General features: G+C 46.3%; 1 protein-coding gene across 3 annotated transcripts in view; it reads right to left on the bottom strand.

Annotated features, from left to right (window-relative positions):
• Positions 1-2,212: 2,212 nt before the first annotated feature.
• LOC137427770 (uncharacterized) overlaps positions 2,213-22,975 on the bottom strand; it is an 86,067-nt gene continuing 65,304 nt past the window's right edge. For all 3 annotated transcript variants that reach the window (XM_068117495.2, XM_078777785.1, XM_078777787.1), the window contains one exon: positions 2,213-4,457. In XM_068117495.2, the coding sequence (XP_067973596.2) occupies positions 3,067-4,457 (1,391 nt within the window). In that variant the 3' untranslated portion in view covers positions 2,213-3,066. The remainder of the gene's footprint in view (positions 4,458-22,975) is intronic.

Raw genomic sequence — 22,975 nt, 5'->3', positions numbered from 1 at the left:
GAGGTAATGTTAGCGATACGTTTGTGTAGGTAAGCTAGTTACCCTTTGCTCGCGAAGCGGAAAGCGCGGTTAAGCATACACGTGCGTACGTGCGCCGTGTCTGCATTTTTAAAATTCATTTTCTCGGCAAACGTTGGTCCGATTGACACGAAATTTTCACCATAGAAGGGCCTCCTCCTGTAGAATATTTTAATGATTGTTATGACGTCATGAGTCACGTAGTATAGGCACTATCTTGAGAAAACTTCGCACCTCGATATCTCTGAAACCACTCCATGGACAAAATATTGAGACCTGGCTCATTGTCAACTACTCCCCATGGGGAATACGATAGGTTAATGTCATCTGTGCCTTCGTTATGACGTCATAATTCGACAAATACAACTGATCCATCCGATCATTATGAAAAAAAATTCAGCAACTGTTGGTCTGATAAACACGAAATTTTCACCAAAGGAGCGCCTCCTCCTTCAGAATATTTTAATGATAATCATGACGTCATAGGTCCTGTGTTGCAGGCGCCATCTTGGAAAAACCAAAAAATGTTGCACCTCTATATCTTCAAAACCGCTCTATGAAAAAACTTGAAACGTGGCTCATTGTAACTAATTCCATATGGGGAATAGGTGTTGTTGACGATGACGTCATTGGTGCCATAATTATGGTCATAATTCGACAGGGACAACGCTTCATCTGATCAGTTTGAAATTTATTGAGCGTGATCTATGCAACAATTATTTAGAGAATATAAATTTATGATGTCATCGCTCACGTGGTCTGGCAGCCATATTGGATGAAAGAAAAAAATATGTTTAAAAACAGAAGAGTTGGCTCGCAACAAGTTGACTGCGCAGGGTAAGTATTTGTTGTGTCTTAAAGTATTCCAAGAATGAAGAATTCAGTAAGGTCCAACAGTTTTATTCAATCCAACATCGAACGCACGTCCGGTTCCCATTCTCTCCACGCTCCGTCCTCTACCCGGAACTCCTCCTCTTATTGGCCTGTATTAATCATTAAACAAGTATTAATCGACATGCAACAGTTTATCACAGCTTCTTTTTCTTACTCTCTAGGAACTTTCATAGTCATATTATGTGTCCAGACTGGAGGTCTGCGAACTCTGACATCATCCTCTGGAAACAACTGGGTGCTGAAGCGAGCCCGTAAGGGATTCGTTTGTAGCGAAACAGTCCCTCATGCGTAATGAAGGCAGTGAGGTCCCTGCTGTGCTCATGAAATACAACCTGGTGGTGCGCACTTTGCAGATCCAGTGTGGAGAAAGGTGTGCTGCCTCGCAGCTCGGCAAACATCTCCTCCTTAGGCGGAAGAGGATATCCGTCAATCACCACCGATTTATTTGGTTTTCTTAAATCCACACATAGGCGAATCCCTCCGTTTTTCTTCATTGTCACAACAATTGGGGAAACCCACTCTGAAGATTCAATTGGCTCAATTACATCCAATTTAACGAGCGGCGCAGCTTTTGCACAGAAAGTGCAAAAGTGCAAAAATGCAAAAAAGTGCAAAAAGTGCAAAAGTGCAAAAAAAGTGCAAAAATGCGCAAAAGTGCAAAAGTGCAAAAAAGTGCAAAAATGCAAAAAAGTGCAAAAATGCAAAAGTGCAAAAAAGTGCAAAAGCATCTCTCACATAAAAAGGCAAGCGGCGCAGCTTTTGCTGGACTGGAGTCACATTGGGTCGTATTTTAACGAGATGAATAAACCCCTTTGCACAGCCTAGGGTGTCCTCCTTGCTGTCACCTGTAACATTTGCGGCTGGAGTTCGATTTGCCATGTTTTGGGTGGTAGAAGTGATGCTACCATTCAGCAATTGTATGTCGAGTGCAGCAACCAGGTCTCTGCCCAGAATGGCAGTGCCGCTCCGCACTATGTAGAATTCAGCAGGTGCACAGTGATTCTCGAAAGTCACATCAGTATGCAGGCAACCCCGCACAGGAATCGGGTTTCTCAGGTAGCTAACCAGGTGTACTTTTGGCTCAGTCAGTGACACATTATTGAAACATTGCATGTAGACAGATTCAGGAAGTATGGATATTGATCGATTCTGAATCTGTATTATGTAATTATGGGTGAATATCAAATTGCGGTAGATTTTGGATATTTAAAATCCCCCAAAAAAATATGTTAAATTAAGAAGAAAAAAATTCTTATAATGATGCAAAAATGATTAAGAAGAAACACTATACCCATGCGAAAACTGTTTGAAGTAAATTTATTAAATGCCAGAGATAATAAGAAGCAATGCGCAATACATTTTGTCCCCTCTGTTACGGTCAAGGGTGATATTGCAACTTATACTAAAATACTTGCTCATTTCTACAATTGTGCACAAACATGAGGCAATAAGTCCTCTTATCATATGTGGAACTTTTCGTTGTAATAATCATTGATGGTGGTGTATAATATTGCAATTAATATCTAGCGTATCCTGTCTGTACCACACAGTGCTAGCTATATTCAAAATTTGGTCCTTAAATACAAGAACAGTTTTAATTATGTGAATACATCCAAAACTTGTATAGTTGCAGGAGTGGAATAGAACAGATGCAATGGTAGAAATGAGTGCAGGTTCAGAAATATATCCATTTTTGCATGCAGTAACAGAGGGGACACCAAGTAACAGTGGGGACCAACAGTAACAGAAGGGACATCAAATTGATCCACATGACAATAGAAAGAAATGAAATGCATAATGTGGACAAGAATCATTATTGTAGTTGATGGAACTCTTCATGAGAAGTGGCATTGAATTGCATGCCAAATTGAGGGATTGATTTGGAGATGTCTGAGGGTCACTTTTTCCGGTGGTGGTATTTCACATATGAAGTTATCCTTATTGTACCAACATATATCATCCAACATGGGCCAAAAAAATCTGTTCTTGCCGACTTTATGCATGCATTTCACTTCAAGATCTTCATGGTCTTCATCAATGACAATTCCAGGATATGGTCGACCATCATAGCTCACCACAACATACTTGTTAAGTAGTGAGATATCAGTTGAATCAGTAAGACTCTTCAGCACACCATCTGGCACACTCTCTGATTCAGGATCTGGCACACTCTCGATAGAACTTGTATTGATGATTAATGTTCAGGTAATGACGCTTAAACTGCTGGAGCTGACTGGTGCATTGGTCAATGAGATCACTGACAGGTCCACTGATGGTTGTCTTCACAGTTGTTGTCACAGATTTGGAAGCTTCTTTGATAACACGTGTTTCTTTTATAGTCTTCCACTGCAGCCAAGTTGTTTGCTCATTTGGATCATCCATAACAAATTCTAGGTTCTTGCATGTTCTGCACTCTCCATACATGCAGCTCTGAGATTCCGTGTTGCAGGATATGCTATGAACAATAGTGTCCATGTTATCTGTTGAGAGAATCTTCAGAGTTTTCAGCTTAGACAAGGTAAGTTGTGTATTTTCATGTATCTTGCACAGACATGTTTGCCTATCCTTTTCAGTAGGTGTGACTATCCAGTATGGTTTTAGTCTGCAAAAGAGAGAATAACTGATGGATGAAGTTGGGTTCTCTGCGAGAAATCTCGAATGAATATTCTTTCTGGTGTCATTGAGTAGGCGCTTTTGGAGCTTCTTCTTCTTTCTGGTGACAGTGTTTTTCTTGCCAGTTGTCATCCTACTGTTGTAATCCAGGGCATAGAAATCCTCAACTTTCTTCTTGTACAGGACAGCAACAGTTGCACTTCTGCACCTATGGAAGCTGCTATCATTTTGGTCATTTTGAGGTTTTGGCCACCGTTTGGCAGAGAATCCAAGTTGTTGCTGCATATAGCTGCGAAGGCGGTACTTCTTTGCCACAGCTCCTGTAAACAACCGACAGTAAGCTTGCTTCAGTCTCTCTTGTTTTGTTGATTTGTATTTCCGTCGTATTTCGTCCACCAGCACGTTATGGAAAATCAGGGTCTTTTTCACAGCTGATGTGCTTGCCATTCTTAATAGGCACATTGCCTTTGCTCTTGGAGACTCAACGGTTATTTTTCGCCTGAGTCGCTCCCATCTTTTTCTGTATTTGTCAGCTTGTCGAGTCTGGTATTCAAGTTTGTCGGCCATTTCATCCATTTCTTTCAGTATCTTTTCTTTATTTCGTCTTCGTCTTCGCTCTCCAGTTGATCGTTGTGAGGAAGTCACACCCTCTATGATTTCTGTAGGTGAACCTGGCGGAGTTACCAGCTTGTCCAAAGTTCGTGCTCGTTCCTTCTCTAATTTTCTGTTCTTTGCTCGCCTCAACTTCCATTCTCTCCTTAACTTCCGAGCAGCCCTGTCACTCAACTCACTCACCAACTTAACCTTCCCCGTCTCCTTCCTCTTCTGCCATTGTAGCTTTTCCTTCTTCAAGTATTCTTCTCTCCTCACAGGATCACGATCTCTTCTCTGCCGGTACTGCCTCTGCTTCTCAGCTGCGCTTAGTGGCATACCTGAAACAAATAATGTATTTATGATGAGCACTTAGTGGCGTGTGAACATTCTCTTGAGTTTAGGAAGTGACACGGCACTGTGACGGAAGTGGGCGTGGTCAGAGTTCCACATGTCAATATTTAGGTGAGTAAAATACTGACGGCATACAGTATAATGCAATAAGGTGATTTAAACTATTAAGATTAAGAAAACAAAAATAATTGTACAAGATAGTAACCCTAATAAAATATAGTTACATTCATATACATATGAGACAGCTGCCGTCCCTTCATTGGGCGGTGTATATGAAACAGCTACCATTCCTTCATTGGGATGTATATTGTATATATTGTTGCGGATATGGGATTTGGCCTCCATATCCGCTTGTAAATATTCCCCTATTTCCCCAATACTCCCCAACTATCCCCAATCCCCCATTCCCTAGTCCCATTGTCTGTAAACAACACTCTGTAGAACCGACCTTCCCCTTTTTCCCCCATTAAATGTCGTGCCCAGGTCCACCGCATCTCACGTAGACAACTTTCGGACATCTTGCTAGTTATTCTTAGTCTATGTCAGTTAAGGACTCGTTTCCATTAATTCTGACTCTTCGTTGCACCAGAATGTGATTGTATGGCACCAGTAGTGAGTTTAGGACCTCCCCCATACCTCCTCCCATCTTCCTCATGAAACCACAACAACAACAACTACAACAACAGCGCGCGGGGAGTGTGCGTCCTCACTCCGGCTTGGTTAGCCGCCATTGCCCAGGTGCTCCGGCGGGGTTACCACGAAGGGGCTGACTGTCGGCCCCTCGTCAAGGGCGGAGCCCGGTAACCCCCAGCACCCAATAAGAAGCGGCGGGCCGATTCCATCTGGGGCGGAGCTAACGAGCCGAGGGCGTGTCACTCCCCGCTGGATATACGCAGCCACTTACCGGAGGTGACGAGAGATGCGCCCCCAGCTTGGAAAGAGAAGTCGCCACCTCCGAGCGCTGAGAGACCTCACGCATCTCTGGACCGGACCAGGTCGATTCTGCCCCTGAGCCAAGGTGCACCTTGAGCCTCGACTACCTGCCCTTCCTTGCCATCAATCCCTGTGTGAGTCAGTTTTGTCCTGTTTATCTGTGGTCTGTCGGGGCTACTATAAGACCGTGGTTAAGTGCCTACCTTCCTATGCTGTCCCTCTTGTCCTTGTAATCTCAACGTTCCGAAATATTATAACCTCCTCCGGAGGTCTTGAGAACTGTACCCCTGGTGTCGTGTCATTTAACCCAGCCGTTGTGTCCTTTCCTCAATTGATTTAGCGTAGCGCGACTCGGCCAACGTTCGAGTATAATCGGGTAAACTGTGCAGACGCGGTCATACCAAACCGCTCGGTAAACCAACATCCAAAACCGCGTCTGTAACATTTGGTGTCAGGAGTGGGATTCGGACCTGGGACTAAATTTGTTAGGCCCAAATTTTGGTACACCAATTGTACCATTAGGGTAACATTTGGTGTAAGGGAAGTGGGATTCGATCCGGAGCGCGTTTCACGTGCTCGAAATTATAACGGCGAAATTTGATTTTGTTTTACGAAAATAAAAACCCGAATTTTGAAAGTCGCGCTATGGCAGACCAAGACGGCTGGGTTCCGGTAGAGGAGAGTGAGGCAGGGTCGATCCAGGACCAAATTGAGGGACATGAGGAGAGCGAAGCAGTAAGGGTAGCAGACGCACAAAATGGCGGCCTCGCACACATGGTTATTGTGGCGCCAAATTTAGCCGCGCCCGTGACCGTAGCAGCGCCGCCGATGGATTGGGGCCTATTTATGGAACAAATAAAGGCGCTCATGGTCCAGACAAGTGAAGACCTGAGGAGTGACTTGGGAAACCAAATGGGGGTAATGGGGAATCGGATGGATGCTCAGAGTGAGCAAATGAGGGCTGATAGTGAGCGATTAGAGGGCCAAATGGGGGTAATGAGGGACGAAGCGAGGGGTACCGGTGAGGGGTTAGACAATAATTTTAAGGGATTAGACAAGAAATTTGGGAAATTAGACAATAGATTAGGGGAAATACAGGAGGGGTTAACGGGGGTAGAAAATAGAATGGCTGCCCAGGAGAATCAGATAGAGGGAGTGAAAAATGGGTTAGAGGGGTTAGAAAACAGTATGGAAGGCAAATTGAGGGACATGAGGGACCAAGCGGAAAGGGAAGTTAAACAAATGGGGCAGCAGATAGAGGGGGTCAGAATGGGGGTAGAAACCAAACTGGATGCTCACAGGGAGGAAATGGAGCAGATGAGGGTGGCATCTGGGCAGGAGATGCAAGTGATGGGAGAGGAGATCAGAAGAGGGGTGAGTGAGGAGGTCGGAGGAGTGCGCGAGGAGGTGAGGCACTGTAAGGAGCACATGGAGAAGGAGGTGAGAAAGGGGACTGTAAAATTGCAAGGGGGCATAGAGGCCCTGACGCAGGAGGTGGAACAGCTGACGGAGGGACAAAAAGGACTAACGGAGCAGGTTCAAAGGAACACTGCGGTATTAGGAGGGTTAAAAGCGACACAGAAAGAACTGAAAGATGACTTGATAGCGACGAAGAGGGAATGTCAGATGGTACGTGAGGGACTGACAACGAGGTTGGACGAGGTGACAGAGGTAATAGAGACGAAGGACCGGCAGGTGAGGACGCACATGGAAACGGTCAAGGTAGCCTTGGAGGACGAGCTTGAGGAGACGTACCGGGGAATAAAAGAGGTGAAGCAGAAATTAGAAGAAGTGGAAGAAGGGGTGAGCGAAATTAAGAAGCGACGGAGAGGGGATAAGAAAGAGATAAAAGAGGAGATAAAAGAATTGGTCCGAAGTCTGTGTTTGGATCGTGATGATGTGCTCATTAACCGGATGAGGGATTCGCAGGTGATGGAGGAGAAGCGAAGAGGAAGAGGACCCGGTGTAAGTGGTGACCAATATGGTCGTGCGTATGATGCGCCAGGGGATTTAATGAGCTTGGGGGTCGAGATGGACCCGGGTGTTCGTGAGAGGCCGTGGGTGAAGTGTGCGACAGGTCTGGTGTGCGAAAAAGGAGGTGTGCGAGAAAGTCCGACTCTGGGGTGTGTGAGGAAAAAGTGCGTGCCAAGGAGTGAGGGTGCTGGCGAGAGTGAGTCGGTCGTAGCGCGTGTGCGAGGGAGCACATGGAAGCGCGGTGTGGTAAGTGTTACAGAGGGTGTGACGGGAGAGTGTGCGCAAGAGTGTGCGCGAGAAAGGTGTGTAACGGACAGGTGCATGGGGAAAGGGTGCGCTGTCAAGAGTGAAGGAGAATGCACGCCTGTGGTGAGTGTTACAGAGGGTGTGACGGGAGAGTGTGCGCGAGAAAGGTGTGTAACGGACAGGTGCATGAGGAAAGAGTGCGCTGTCGGGAGTAAGGGTGAGTGCGTTGTCAAGAGTGGTGGTGAGAGTAGTGAGAGTGACAAGGAGCGTGAGTTGGTTGTGACAGGTGAGAAAGAAAGCACACCTGGAATGGTAGAGCGCGAGTGGGAATGCACGCTGGAATTGGTAGTGAGGCACGTGGTTGGGTGTGCGAGTGAGAGCACACCTGTGATTGTCACAGAGGAGGTGACCGAGGAGGGGGCGCGAAGAGGTGTGTTGGTCAGGTGTGTGACCAAGGCTGTGAGTGGAATGAGAGTACCGAGGTGTGTAAGGAAAGGTACGAGGAGCATGGGAACGGCTGGATGTGTGAGCAAGGAACGGGCTGCGGGGTGTAAGCATGCAGGTGAAGCATCGACGTTAAACGGAGCAGCGGTTAGAACGACTTATAGCCGAATCGGGCCCTCGGTGCGTGCCGGGCCTCGCGTGGAACGGCCGCGTCCGTGCTCCACTAGGCGGAGCGGGCAGCTGGATAGGAAGGATCGTCATGGCGACCACGTTTTGTTGAGACGTGCCGGCAGGTCGAGATCGGGACATTGGATGGCTCCACGCCGAGATGGTGCGTGGGATCTCGGCCCGGGTAAACCTCCTTCCCTGCACCGAATGCGGGACGTATCCAGCCGCTGGCACCAAACAACCCGCATTCATTGCTCGGCTTTACGAAGCCGGGCTTTGGACAGGAATTGGCGCACCGAGAGGCATTAGTGAGTAGACTGTGTGATGAGGATAGTGTTTTGGCCCCAAAATTAGAGAAAAACAAAATTTGATGATTGGCAAAGGATTGGCAGTAATGATTGGCAGATGATGAGTAGTGATTGGCAAATTTTTGATTTGTTGACATTTGATGTGCAAAATTGGTAGTGAGCGATGGGCCCGGTGGGTAAGGGTGGCATCCCTGCCACCCTTCCCATGGTGGGGCAAATGCGCAATAGCTTATGGGGTGTATGGCAGTGAAAACTAGCCCGGGTGGGTTAGGATATTGATAGGGCCCTAGAAGATGACATTAGGTAACGTTAAGGTTAGTTAGTGACTGATACCTGTAGTGGGGACGCAGGTAGATTAGTGTGGATTATAATGACGAGGGAGCGCAAAAGTTTAAAGGGACGACTGGGAAGCGCAAGTTTCAGAGGGGAGTAGTTAGCTGAGATGATGCCGTGTGTGTGAGAACTGGACAGGTGTGTGGAGCAGTGTGGAGCAGTGTGGAGCAGTGTATGAGTAGTGAGTGTTGTGGATCAGCGCGAATGCGCTTGGGGAGAGAAGGGTGCAGGTGGCACCAGGTGTGAGAGCACAGGTGTGCAAGTGCAGGTGTGTGGAATATATGGAGCAGAGAATGACTGGTGTGGAGAGAGTTGGAGTAAGTGGTACGGAGTGGTGTGCATGGTGCGAAGGTGTGGATGGGGGAAGAGTGGACCCCTTTCACGAGTACCCGGGGCGGGTAGTGTAAGTGTTAGGTAGAGGGTATAGGTAAATTGTGGTTGGATATTGGCATTTGTGGTGCGGTTGCAGAATGGTATTGCGGATGGGTGCATTAGTGTTGTGGAAATGGCTGGGCGTGTAGCCTGTTAGTGTGTGTAGTTGGTTGGGCACTCCACCACTGTGAGGATGTCGGCCAGGTGAGGCCGCAGGTGGGCTCTGGGAGCCGGTAGTTGTGGATGGGGCCCGAGGATCCGGAGGACGGACCCGGGTAGCCCAGTGCCAGAGAGGGCACCGAGTGGGGAGAGCGCCAGAGGGCCTTCCCCAGGTAGTTAGGTTAGGGTGAGGAGCAGGTAAGCTCGGAGGCAACTGCAGTGGTGGAGGTGTGCAGGTGGGTAGACCGGCTAGGAGAGCTACACGTCGCAGCCCAGAAATTGTGTGAGGGCACCGAGAGATGAATCGGGGGAGTGAGACCCCAAATTGAAAAGCACCACAGTTTGGTCAATGGGAATTGGTTTTTAGAACCCATAGTGTAAGAGGGCCAATGGTTTGGCAGGAGAAAGACCCCGGGTAATGTAAAGTTGTTAAAGTCATTTAGGAAATAGTTAGGATTGATGAACCTGTCGCACCATACGCAGCCACTTACCTGTGGTGATGATGACTCCACACCTGTGTTTTCTTTGTTCTGTGTTGCAGGAAGTAAGGATTGCTGTGTGGATTTGTGAGACGCATCACGACGTGGATGAGACATTGGGGTGATTCCATCTCTCCCTCCTTAGGAGGGACTGATGATGAATTGGTGATGGCAAATTATGATGTTGAGTTGGAGATGGCAAATTTTGATGAGAGTTGAAAATGGCAAATTTGATTGGTTAGGAGGGAGAGAAGACGAATTTGGTTTATGGGAGGAACGGGGAAGACAGTAGGGACGTTTGTTGATTTGTAAAGTAGATGTTTATGGGTAGTGTTGTGTTTTGTGGATACAGTAAGGGGTAAGGGAGGGGCCATGTAGGTTACCTGGTGGGGGGGGGGGGGCGTACGGTAGGAACGTACCTGTCTCACCTGGTTCCCATGTGCCCCTAGTGTGCATTACCTAATGTTGCGTGCACTTTTGCGCCCTTACCACCTTACTCACTTGTCTTCTTCTTTTGTCTCCCACCTCCGAGGATCTGGCTTTGGGGCAGAGAGAGAGGAGAGAGAGGTGCTGGCTCCGCAGTTGTGGGCCTGCACTTTCGCTGCTTGCTGCCGGGATCGATACACCATATGGACCGCAATTTTTGTGGCCGCCCACCATGGACCGCAGTTCTTTTGCGGCCAAGCACCACCTCTGGGTGGACCTCTGGGTCAACGTGGCACCTATGCCAAACAGGTGAACCACTAATAGTTGGCCCCCTGACGGCCACAATAAAGAAATGGACGCGGTTGGCGCCTTTCTTTATTTCGAAAGAAGCAAGAAGGCCAAGTGCACCACACGAAGGCAAGACCAGCGGCAGAACATCGGCCGGCTGCGACACCACCGGTGACTATAAACACTTTATTGGTGCACCGGATGGTGCTGACTGTGTGATGGGGTGGTGCTTTTGGTGCTTGGATGGGGTGCTCTGCACATTATTAAAGGCCGTAAGGCCACAGAGCACTCGTGGGTTGGTGTATCGATGCTGGCATGCGTGCTCTCTCTATGCATAACATCTGCATGTGTTCCTCCAAAAACAGATCCTGGATCGTAGTGTAAATATCAGCGTAGTCTTATGTAAATAATGCTCCCTACCGGCTGTATGTTTAGTTTGAGAATTCTTTCCGCGATTCGGTTATCCTGTGGGTGTGTTTCTGTGAGGAGAAGGGTGCAACGTCGCAGGGGGACATATTTACTCATTTGTGAACATCTGTAAAACTGTCGCACTCAGGGTAGAGTTAATAGTAGAGGGAACTACATCTGAGTGCCACACTAACGTAGGTAAAAATTTATTGGGTCGGGACGCCCCGAGGGTAGAGAAGGGTGCAATGTTGCGGATATGGGATTTGGCCTCCATATCCGCTTGTAAATATTCCCCTATTTCCCCAATACTCCCCAACTATCCCCAATCCCCCATTCCCTAGTCCCATTGTCTGTAAACAACACTCTGTAGAACCGACCTTCCCCTTTTTCCCCCATTAAATGTCGTGCCCAGGTCCACCGCATCTCACGTAGACAACTTTCGGACATCTTGCTAGTTATTCTTAGTCTATGTCAGTTAAGGACTCGTTTCCATTAATTCTGACTCTTCGTTGCACCAGAATGTGATTGTATGGCACCAGTAGTGAGTTTAGGACCTCCCCATACCTCCTCCCATCTTCCTCATGAAACCACAACAACAACAACAACTACAACAACAGCGCGCGGGGAGTGTGCGTCCTCACTCCGGCTTGGTTAGCCATTGCCCAGGTGCTCCGGCGGGGTTACCACGAAGGGGCTGACTGTCGGCCCCTCGTCAAGGGCGGAGCCCGGTAACCCCCAGCACCCAATAAGAAGCGGCGGGCCGATTCCATCTGGGGCGGAGCTAACGAGCCGAGGGCGTGTCACTCCCCGCTGGATATACGCAGCCACTTACCGGAGGTGACGAGAGATGCGCCCCCAGCTTGGAAAGAGAAGTCGCCACCTCCGAGCGCTGAGAGACCTCACGCATCTCTGGACCGGACCGGGTCGATTCTGCCCCTGAGCCAAGGTGCACCTTGAGCCTCGATTACCTGCCCTTCCTTGCCATCAATCCCTGTGTGAGTCAGTTTTGTCCTGTTTATCTGTGGTCTGTCGGGGCTACTATAAGACCGTGGTTAAGTGCCTACCTTCCTATGCTGTCCCTCTTGTCCTTGTAATCTCAACGTTCCGAAATATTATAACCTCCTCCGGAGGTCTTGAGAACTGTACCCCTGGTGTCGTGTCATTTAACCCAGCCGTTGTGTCCTTTCCTCAATTGATTTAGCGTAGCGCGACTCGGCCAACGTTCGAGTATAATCGGGTAAACTGTGCAGACGCGGTCATACCAAACCGCTCGGTAAACCAACATCCAAAACCGCGTCTGTAACAATATATTACATTCTCGGGAAATATTACAATCATGAGCTTGCAAAATCATTAATTACTTAATTATGTCCCCACTGTTAGGCTTGGTCCCCCCCGTTACCGAAAATCAAGTAACAGAGAGGACAGTAACAGCGGAGACATTTCATGCACACAAATCTCACTGATTCCATTATTAATTCCCAAATTATCGCCCAATCACTCCCATGCCTCAATGAACTATTCTGTAATATAGTTGCGTGATTAGTGTTTTCGAATGTTTTAGCTATCTATAATTCCAGTAATCTCTGTGTGTATGTGTGTGTGTTTGTCTGTGACCGCTGTTTCTCGACAACCACGGGTCCGATATACTTGAAACTTGCCAGGTATATTGCTGGGGACCCGAGGATGTGCCTTTTCAAGGTTTGAAATTAATCGGACAAGTGGTTCCCAAGGTATGGTCACCGTACTCGCAAGCCATTCGCTTTGGCTTTGCGAATGGACCAAACCATTTCATGTAAATAGAGGGGGGGGGGGGGGGTTCTACCGTACTCGCAAGCCGTTCGCTTTGGCTTTGCGAATGGACCAAACCATTTCATGTAAATAGAGGGGGGGGGGGTTCTGTGGTCGTTACTGCCACGTGGTTTCAAAGTTTTTTTTTGTTGTTGTTGTTTGCACGCATGTTTTTTTGCACCCACGTACGGGCACGCCCTAGTCTATCTATAATTCCAGTAATCTCTGTGTGTATGTGTGTGTGTCTGTGTGTGTGTGTGTGTGTGTTTGTCTGTGACCGCTGTTTCTCGACAACCACGGGTCCGATCTAATTGAAACTTGCCAGATATATTGCTGGGGACCTGAGGATGTGCCTTTTCAAGGTTTGAAATTAATCGGACAAGTGGTTCCCAAGGTATGGTCACCGTACTCGCAAGCCGTTCGCTTTGGCTTTGCGAATGGACCAAACCATTTCATGTAAATAGAGGGGGGGGGTTCTACCGTACTCGCAAGCCGTTCGCTTTGGCTTTGCGAATGGACCAAACCATTTCATGTAAATAGAGGGGGGGGGGGGTTCTGTGGTCGTTACTGCCACGTGGTTTCAAAGTTTTTTTTTGTTGTTGTTGTTTGCACGCATGTTTTTTTGCACCCACGTACGGGCACGCCCTAGTATTTATAAATGATGAATGTATAACAGTGTGGACAATTTCTGTTTGACGTGCAATACTCACCAACTTATTATTGAAAAAAATTTCCTCAATCACTTCTTTGTTCAACTTTTTTCTTCCATGCTGGAAATGAGAACTTATATGCTGCAAACTGTACTGGACACATTAATGAAATATGGTAAAATCAGACACAGGCTGGCTTTATTGGACAGGGTAACAGGGGGGACTTCAACTCAGGGACATGTGCATTTCGGTTCAGTGATGAATATAAGGAGGTCACAAATTAGCTTATTTCGTCAGCACATTGTACAATACAAATCACTTGATGAAACAGGGGCTTAATATTTTCTCAACACATTGTTTACTGCGGATAAATGAAGTAACTTTCTGAAAATGTTCGTCTCGGACAGAGATATTTCATAGGTACACAGACTTTGAAATTTTTTTTCACACAAAAAATTAAATCCCAGATGTGAATTTCAACCATCATATCGTTAACTAATGTTTAATTAACCTGTACACAACAAAAAATAAGGACAATATTATCAGTAACAGCATTTAAACGGAAGATTAGTCCTTCGGACACAAAATCTACCGCAATTTGATAATCACCCATATATCCTTCATCTCGGTCGAAGGGTTGAGCTCCCCAAAGTAGGTATTTTGTTTCTTCTCCGAAACTACACACACGATTCCGACGTTGTTTTCGCATGCAGCCTGTGGCTGCTGGTTGCATCATTTCTCTGGAAGCACGTTTGTGCCGCTGATGCAGTGCCCCAATTACCGGTGAGCTGGTACTCAATTTGCCGACCTCGGAAGGATGACAGGCTGAGTCAACCCCCCCGGCATAGTTCTAGCAACCATCGAAATTGGTTAAACATAACGTGATACTGTTTAAAATACCTTTTGTTGGTGAAGTATAATCTTTTATTCTACTACCAGGTGAGCGCCCAGGGGTATTACCCCTATTTTTAAAATATATTTCTTGATGAACTTATCTTTTAGAATTCCTTATCTCTCTTGCTGGGTTTATTTGGCCTTCCAAATACACCTTTGGAAATACCTGTTTTCTCGTCTATTGCTCTCTGGGAATTACCTTTTTGGTGTAAAACTATTATTTTGAGTCTCGTCAAGTTTGATATTTTAGGCAAGGTGTGTGTTTAAATTACCTGCAAGAAATTACAAATTGGTGAAAAAAATGTGGTGTTCTCAAACTTTTGCACCATGCTATATGTGTATATCATTCAACATGGAGGAGGGAGGTAATGTTAGCGATACGTTTGTGTAGGTAAGCTAGTTACCCTTTGCTCGCGAAGCGAAAAGCGCGGTTAAGCATACACGTGCGTACGTGCGCCGTGTCTGCATTTTTAAAATTCATTTTCTCGGCAAACGTTGGTCCGATTGACACGAAATTTTCACCATAGAAGGGCCTCCTCCTGTAGAATATTTTAATGATTGTTATGACGTCATGAGTCACGTAGTATAGGCACTATCTTGAGAAAACTTCGCACCTCGATATCTCTGAAACCACTCCATGGACAAAATATTGAGACCTGGCTCATTGTCAACTACTCCCCATGGGGAATACGATAGGTTAATGTCATCTGTGCCTTCGTTATGACGTCATAATTCGACAAATACAACACTGATCCATCCGATCATTATGAAAAAAAATTCAGCAACTGTTGGTCTGATAAACGAAATTTTCACCAAAGGAGCGCCTCCTCCTTCAGAATATTTTAATGATAATCATGACGTCATAGGTCCTGTGTTGCAGGCGCCATCTTGGAAAAACCAAAAAATGTTGCACCTCTACATCTTCAAAACCGCTCTATGAAAAAACTTGAAACGTGGCTCATTGTAACTAATTCCATATGGGGAATAGGTGTTGTTGACGATGACGTCATTGGTGCCATAATTATGGTCATAATTCGACAGGGACAACGCTTCATCTGATCAGTTTGAAATTTATTGAGCGTGATCTATGCAACAATTATTTAGAGAATATAAATTTATGATGTCATCGCTCACGTGGTCTGGCAGCCATATTGGATGAAAGAAAAAAATATGTTTAAAAACAGAAGAGTTGGCTCACACCAAGTTGACTGCGCAGGGTAAGTATTTGTTGTGTCGTAAAGTATTCCAAGAATGAAGAATTCAGTAAGGTCCAACAGTTTTATTCAATCCAACATCGAACGCACGTCCGGTTCCCATTCTCTCCACGTTCCGTCCTCTACCCGGAACTCCTCCTCTTATTGGCCTGTATTAATCATTAAACAAGTATTAATCGACATGCAACAGTTTATCACAGCTTCTTTTTCTTACTCTCTAGGAACTTTCATAGTCATATTATGTGTCCAGACTGGAGGTCTGCGAACTCTGACATCATCCTCTGGAAACAACTGGGTGCTGAAGCGAGCCCGTAAGGGATTCGTTTGTAGCGAAACAGTCCCTCATGCGTAATGAAGGCAGTGAGGTCCCTGCTGTGCTCATGAAATACAACCTGGTGGTGCGCACTTTGCAGATCCAGTGTGGAGAAAGGTGTGCTGCCTCGCAGCTCGGCAAACATCTCCTCCTTAGGCGGAAGAGGATATCCGTCAATCACCACCGATTTATTTGGTTTTCTTAAATCCACACATAGGCGAATCCCTCCGTTTTTCTTCATTGTCACAACAATTGGGGAAACCCACTCTGAAGATTCAATTGGCTCAATTACATCCAATTTAACGAGCGGCGCAGCTTTTGCACAGAAAGTGCAAAAGTGCAAAAATGCAAAAAAGTGCAAAAAGTGCAAAAGTGCAAAAAAAGTGCAAAAATGCGCAAAAGTGCAAAAGTGCAAAAATGCAAAAAAGTGCAAAAATGCAAAAATGTGCAAAAGTGCAAAAGCATCTCTCACATAAAAAGGCAAGCGGCGCAGCTTTTGCTGGACTGGAGTCACATTGGGTCGTATTTTAACGAGATGAAAAACCCCTTTGCACAGCCCAGGGTGTCCTTGCTGTCACCTGTAACATTTGCGGCTGGAGTTCGATTTGCCATGTTTTGGGTGGTAGAAGTGATGCTACCATTCAGCAATTGCATGTCGAGTGCAGCAACCAGGTCTCTGCCCAGAATGGCAGTGCCGCTCCACACTATGTAGAATTCAGCAGGTGCACAGCGATTCTCGAAAGTCACATCAGCATGCAGGCAACCCCGCACAGGAATCGGGTTTCTCAGGTAGCTAACCAGGTGTACTTTTGGCTCAGTCAGTGACACATTATTGAAACATTGCATGTAGACAGATTCAGGAAGTATGGATATTGATCGATTCTGAATCTGTATTATGTATATGGAATCTGTATATGGAAGTATTCTGGAGATCGATTCTGAATTAAACTCACTATTGGGACAATGTTGTAGGTCTGATTCTTACAAATTAATTAAATTTCATTCAACCATTAATTCTTACAACAATGCACATTATCTTAGCATCTCGAGTCCTATTGTCTACACTCAACACATTCACGACAGGTACAGTCACTTCGTGAACGTGTTTTGAGCTCCGGCATACTTTAGCAAAATGTCCTCTCTTTTTGCAGCTGTTGCACTGTGCGTCCTTTGCTGGGCATCCATAGTCATTAGCTGTGTGGTTTACAGAACCGCATCTATAACACGTCTTCCCTTGAGCCGGTTGGGATCGCTGATCTGAAATACCTCTCCAGCGAGTCTAAAGGGTCTTTTGCTGCTCTGCGGATCCTGTGTCTGCACAGGATGTAGGTTTGGCCTGTATAGCGCTAGCAGGCCCTTGGCCTATGATCTTGGCCTCCGCCATTGCCGACTCGGTCTGTCTCACGATGGTTATAGTTTTCTGTAATGTCAGTCCCGTTTCTAGCAGTAACCGCTCTCTAATCCGAGGTGAATTTGTTTCCTCGACCAGCTGGTCCCGGTTTCGTCCGCCAGCTCTCCAAACTCACATGTGACGACCATCTCCCTTAATGAAGCGATGTATTGTGACGTAGATTCGCCATTTTCCTGACCACGTTGCCGAAATTTATATCGTTCTGCCACCACATTAACTCTTGGGACAAAAAAATTCCTCAAGGCCGCAAGTGCAGTCTCATAGCTATTATCAGCTACTGTTAATGTATAGAAGAGTCTCTGACCTTCGGTGCCCAAGCAATGTATCAAAAGTGCGCGCTTTCTCGCATCAGCAAGTGCAGTCTCCTGTATCGCCAGCACGAAGTTTTCAAAGACTCGAGTCCAGGTCGTAAAAGGCATCGAATGCTCACCCGGGTTTTGCAGAAAGGGTGTCAGTGGATTCAAGTTCAATCCCATTCTCTCCACGCTCCATCCTCTACCCGGAACTCCTCCTCTTATTAGCCACGCCCCCTCTAGCGTACCTTCGATGCACATCACCATAGTATTCTATATGAATACCATCCAGTTTGATATGTATCCAAAGCATCGATTCTCTCCAACATGGACACAAGAATGGGCAAGTGCGACACGGACCACAAACAAATTTGGCCAGCAAATTGATAAATTGTGCACTCAATTGAGGTGAACGACTCTCAGAGGCAAGAGGGAAGGAGTAAAAGGAAAGATACATTTAGGATTTAATGTAAACGATGCCCGAGCATCGAAATTGTAAAAATGTAAATGAAATCCAACACTTGAAGCACACGAACAGTTGGAAATATACATTCAAAATCAATGTAGCTCAATGCAAAAACAATCAGGAGAAAACTTTAAAAACAAAACATAAACAAGAAGACGTCATGCGGAGCACGATACTGGCAAAATACGCCCCCCGCCCCCCTCCCCAAGAAAAAAAATTCCATTGATAGAGCAAATTGTCCATTTCATCAAGATTAAAATTGACAATCTTGATCAAAGCCCGGGTCAACAGGAAGAAAAGTGACGATTTTTCAGAGGAAAAATGATGATTTTGGAAGGTTGACCTTGAGTTGACCTTTGACTTCAAAAATAGTTTCCCTATTTAGTGACTCAATGTGCAAATGCTGTTCAATTTCCAAGTCAATCAGATGAAAATTGACGGTTTTTCAGATAAAAAGTGATGATTTTGGAAGTTTGACCTTGAGTTGACCTTTGACCTTTTGACCTAAAAAATTGTATCTTTCCCAATTTAGTGACTCGATATGCAAATGCTGTTCAATTTTCAAGTCAATCGGTTGAGAATGGACAGCTTTTAAAATGAAAATTGATGATTTTTAAAATTTGACCTTGAGTTGACCTTTGACCTTTTGACCTCAAAAATAGTAGGTTTCCCAATTTAGTGACTCGATATGCAAATGCTGTTCAATTTTCAAGTCAATCGGTTGAGAATTGACGGCTTTTTAGATGAAAATTGATGATTTTTAAAATTTGACCTTAAGTTGACCTTTGACCTCAAAAATAGTATGTCCCCCAATTTAGTGACTTGATATACAAATGCTATTCAATTTTCAAGTCAATCAGATTTAAAATGGCGATGTTAGAAATGTGACCTCGATGACCTTTGACCTCAAAATCAATAGGCTTCTCAATTGGGACGACCTATACAACTTGGTGAAGTTTCGTGACGATCGGGTTAGAATTGTGACTTGTAGGCCGGTGATAGACAGACAAACAGACAGACAAACAGACAGACAGAAACACAAACGGAACCGACCAATATACTTGAAAAATCTTCGATTTTGCAAGTAATAAATGACATGCAATGGGGGAAAAGATGTGAGAAAGATCGTGGTTCCAATTTTCCTTATTTCTGTGGTCAAGCGATGGCAAAATAATGATATTGAAGCTTGAGGATGAGAGCTAAAGATGGCGGACTCAGTCTCGCAGCACTCCTGTGTACGCCTAGAAATGTGGGTTGAAAATAGGCCGAAGATTTGCAGACACGACTGAGCATGGGTCCCAGGGGAGCGAGGAGACGTCCGCACAGCCTCGGTTCCAACCAATTGGTCACCTGTATCACCTGTATGTATGAGCACCGTGATCCGAGCCTCGATGATACTCTTCCGGTCAGCCAACGAACTGAGTCTCCAGCAGCAGGTGTAGTTACAGCGAACTGATGACAGTTGTTGCACAATCAACCAACCAACAAGATTTGAACATTAAATTCTGGACAACAGTAATAACCGTGAGAAAAGGGGAGGAGGAGGGGAGAGGGGGAGAGACAGAGGAATGGGGTAGATGAGAGAGGTGAGGGGAGGGAGATAGAGGTGGGATGGGGAGGGGACCCTTCTGAATCAATTCTATCCTCCCCATTCCTCCCTACCCCATTCCTTGTCCAATTCTCTCTCTACTTTGCGGTGTGCGGTATGAGTAGCTCAGACCTTTGGTTTTGAGCGAAACCAAGAGTGCGACACAATTAACCTTTTTAACTCTCTGGAGTCGACAACCCGATTCTATCGGCTTCGCGCATGCGCCGAAATGTCCACAAGCCGATTTTATCAGCTTCGCGCGTGCGCCGAAATGTCTACAACCGATTATATCGGCTTCGCGCATGCGCCAAAATGTCTCCAAGCCGATTCTATCAGCTTCGCGCATGCCGAAATGTCTACAACCGATTATATCGGCTTCGCGCATACGCCGAAATGTCTACAACCGATTATATCGGCTTCGCGCATGCGCCGAAATGTCTCCAAGCCGAATTTATCAGCTTCACGCATGCGCCGAAATGTCTCCAACCGATTATATCGACTTCGCGCATGCGCCGAAATGTCTCCAACCGATTATATCGGCTTCGCGCATGCGCCGAAATGTCTCCAAGCCGATTTTATCAGCTTCACGCATGCGCTGAAATGTCTCCAAGCCGATTTTATCAGCTTCACGCATGCGCCGAAATGTCTACAAGCCGAATTTATCAACTTCATGCATGCGCCGAAATGTCTCCAACCGATTATATCGGCTTCGCGCATGCGCCGAAATGTCTCCAACCGATTATATCGGCTTTGCGCATACGCCAAAATGTCTCCAACCGATTATATCGGCTTCGCGCATGCGCCGAAATGTCTACAAGCCGAATTTATCAGCTTCACGCATGTGCCGAAATGTCTACAACCGATTATATCGGCTTCGCGCATGCGCCAAAATGTCTCCAACCGATTATATCGGCTTCGGGCATGCGCCGAAATGTCTCCAAGCCGATTATATCGGCTTCGCGCATGCGCCGAAATGTCTCCAACCGATTATATCGGCTTCGCGCATACGCCGAAATGTCTCCAACCGATTATATCGGCTTCGCGCATGCGCCAAAATGTCTACAAGCCGAATTTATCAGCTTCACGCATGCGCCGAAATGTCTACAACAGATTATATCGGCTTCGCGCATGCGCCGAAATGTCTCCAACCGATTATATCGGCTTCGCGCATGCGCCGAAATGTCTCCAACCGATTATATCGGCTTCGCGCATACGCCGAAATGTCTACAAGCCGAATTTATCAGCTTCACGCATGCGCCGAAATGTCTCCAACCGATTATATCGGCTTCGCGCATGCGCCAAAATGTCTCCAACCGATTATATCGGCTTCGCGCATGCGCCGAAATGTCTCCAAGCCGATTATATCGGCTTTGCGCATGCGCCGAAATGTCTACAAGCCGAATTTATCAGCTTCACGCATGCGCCGAAAACCCGAAATGTCTACAACCGATTATATCGGCTTCGCACATGCGCCGAAATGTCTGCAAGCCGAATTTATCGGCTCTAACCGCATTCAAATTTACCGTGCAATTACCGCCTCCTGGATTCGATGTGCATAATATATAGTAATAATAAAAGTAGACTCCAGAGGGTATAATAATAATAATAGTAGACTCCAGAGGGTATAGTAATAATAATAGTAGACTCCAGAGGGTTAAAGTTCATGAAATATTATTTAAATTCATAGATTAACATAAACCTTTCCCGTCACTGGGGACGGATACTTTTGCGAGCCTTTCCTGTCACTTGGCTTGAGTACCTACTATTCCTCGTGTATATATATATACATATACGAGGAAGAGTACCCGGGAAGAGCTAGCAATGGTATCCCCCTCCTCTCTCTCCCACTCACCCGTCCCTCCTCTCTCTCCCACTCACCTGTCCCTCCTCTCTCTCCCACTCACCTGTCCCTCCTCTCTCTCCCACTCACCGATCCCCCCCAACCCCCTCCTCTCTCTCCCACACACCTGTCCCTCCTCTCAATCCCACACTCATCTTCACCCCCCCCCCCATCCCTCTCCCCTGTCTCATCCACTCCCCTGTGCCTCAACTCAATCCCACACTCTTCTTCATCCACTCCCCCCATCCCTCTCTCCTGTCTCCCCCACTCCTCTCCCTCCCCTCTCTCATCCACTCTCCTGTCCCTCCTCTCAATCCCCCACACTCTTCTTCACCCCCCACCCCCACATCCCTCTCCCCTGTCTTCCCCACTCCTCTCATACACTCCCCTGACCCTCCTCTCAATCCCCCACACTCTTCTTCACCCTCCCCCCTATCTCCCCCACTCCTCTCATACACTCCCCTGTTCCTCCTCTCAATCCCACACTCTTCTTCACCCCCCCACCCCCTCCCTCTCCTCTCCCATCCACTCCCCTGTCCCTCCTCTCAATCCCACACTCTTCTTCACCCCCTCTCCCCACTCCTCTCCCCACTCCTCTCCCTCCCCTCACATCCCGCCCCCACCCCTCTCTACAGGTCCGTGCTCTGTCCTTTTTAAACGGTTTAAATTTCCTTTTCAGTTTTCTTTTTTCTTTCACGATTCACTTTCAGTTGGTACTTACACTGTATTTCATATCTGATGTACCACACTCGTTACCGCCAAAGCAGCTTCCTGAGCAAGGGTCATACGAGGTGGTTTGCCATTGCTTTCCGAGCAGGAGTTCTGACAGTTATTTGTAATTTGTTCAGGGTGTCCGTGACAGCTCGTCCATTCTTCGTGTTGGACACCGTGGGGATCGTTAACGTCCACCAACTAATGTCGGAAGACGGGTCGCCTATTTTAGCGTCCATCGGAGGGACGGCACACATTGATGGTTCACCTGGTCCCCGAAACACCAGGATGATGGTTTATCGATCGGCAGAGAGTCAAACCTAGAGTCCCTGTATATAGAGTTGTGTCAACTCAAATTTGGACGCCATTTTGTGTCTAAGTGTGTCGGATTAGATATACATGTACATTCGCGATATGGGGTGATATATTCTAAACCTGCTAAAAAAAATTTTACTACACATATTTAGTCTTATTATTACATACAGGTGATATTTGTTTTGTCAAAAACTCAGCTATTGCCGTGAAAAAGAGCTGTGTGGTGATATTAAAAGTGGTATGGCAATGCATATTACAAGCCAACACTGCATATAAGAGCTAACATTATAAGTAAGACAAACCAATGCTGTCGTTCTCTGAATTTTAATAACTTTTAGAAAAGAGTGTGGGCATATCCAATATTTTTAAAAGAGTGCCGAGAGCAATTCCGGTGTAGGACTTCCAGCCGACATATAGTCTAACACACTTAAAACAAATTCTGTACGTGGTATTGCCATATTTCTATAGTGTACAACTTTAG

The sequence above is a fragment of the Myxine glutinosa genome, chromosome 5, assembly GCF_964187855.1.
Source record: "Myxine glutinosa chromosome 5, kmMyxGlut1.1, whole genome shotgun sequence".
In the NCBI taxonomy this organism is placed as follows: domain Eukaryota; kingdom Metazoa; phylum Chordata; class Myxini; order Myxiniformes; family Myxinidae; genus Myxine; species Myxine glutinosa.
Note: the sequence above shows the minus strand (reverse complement) of the source record. Positions and strands in the feature narration are given on the sequence as shown.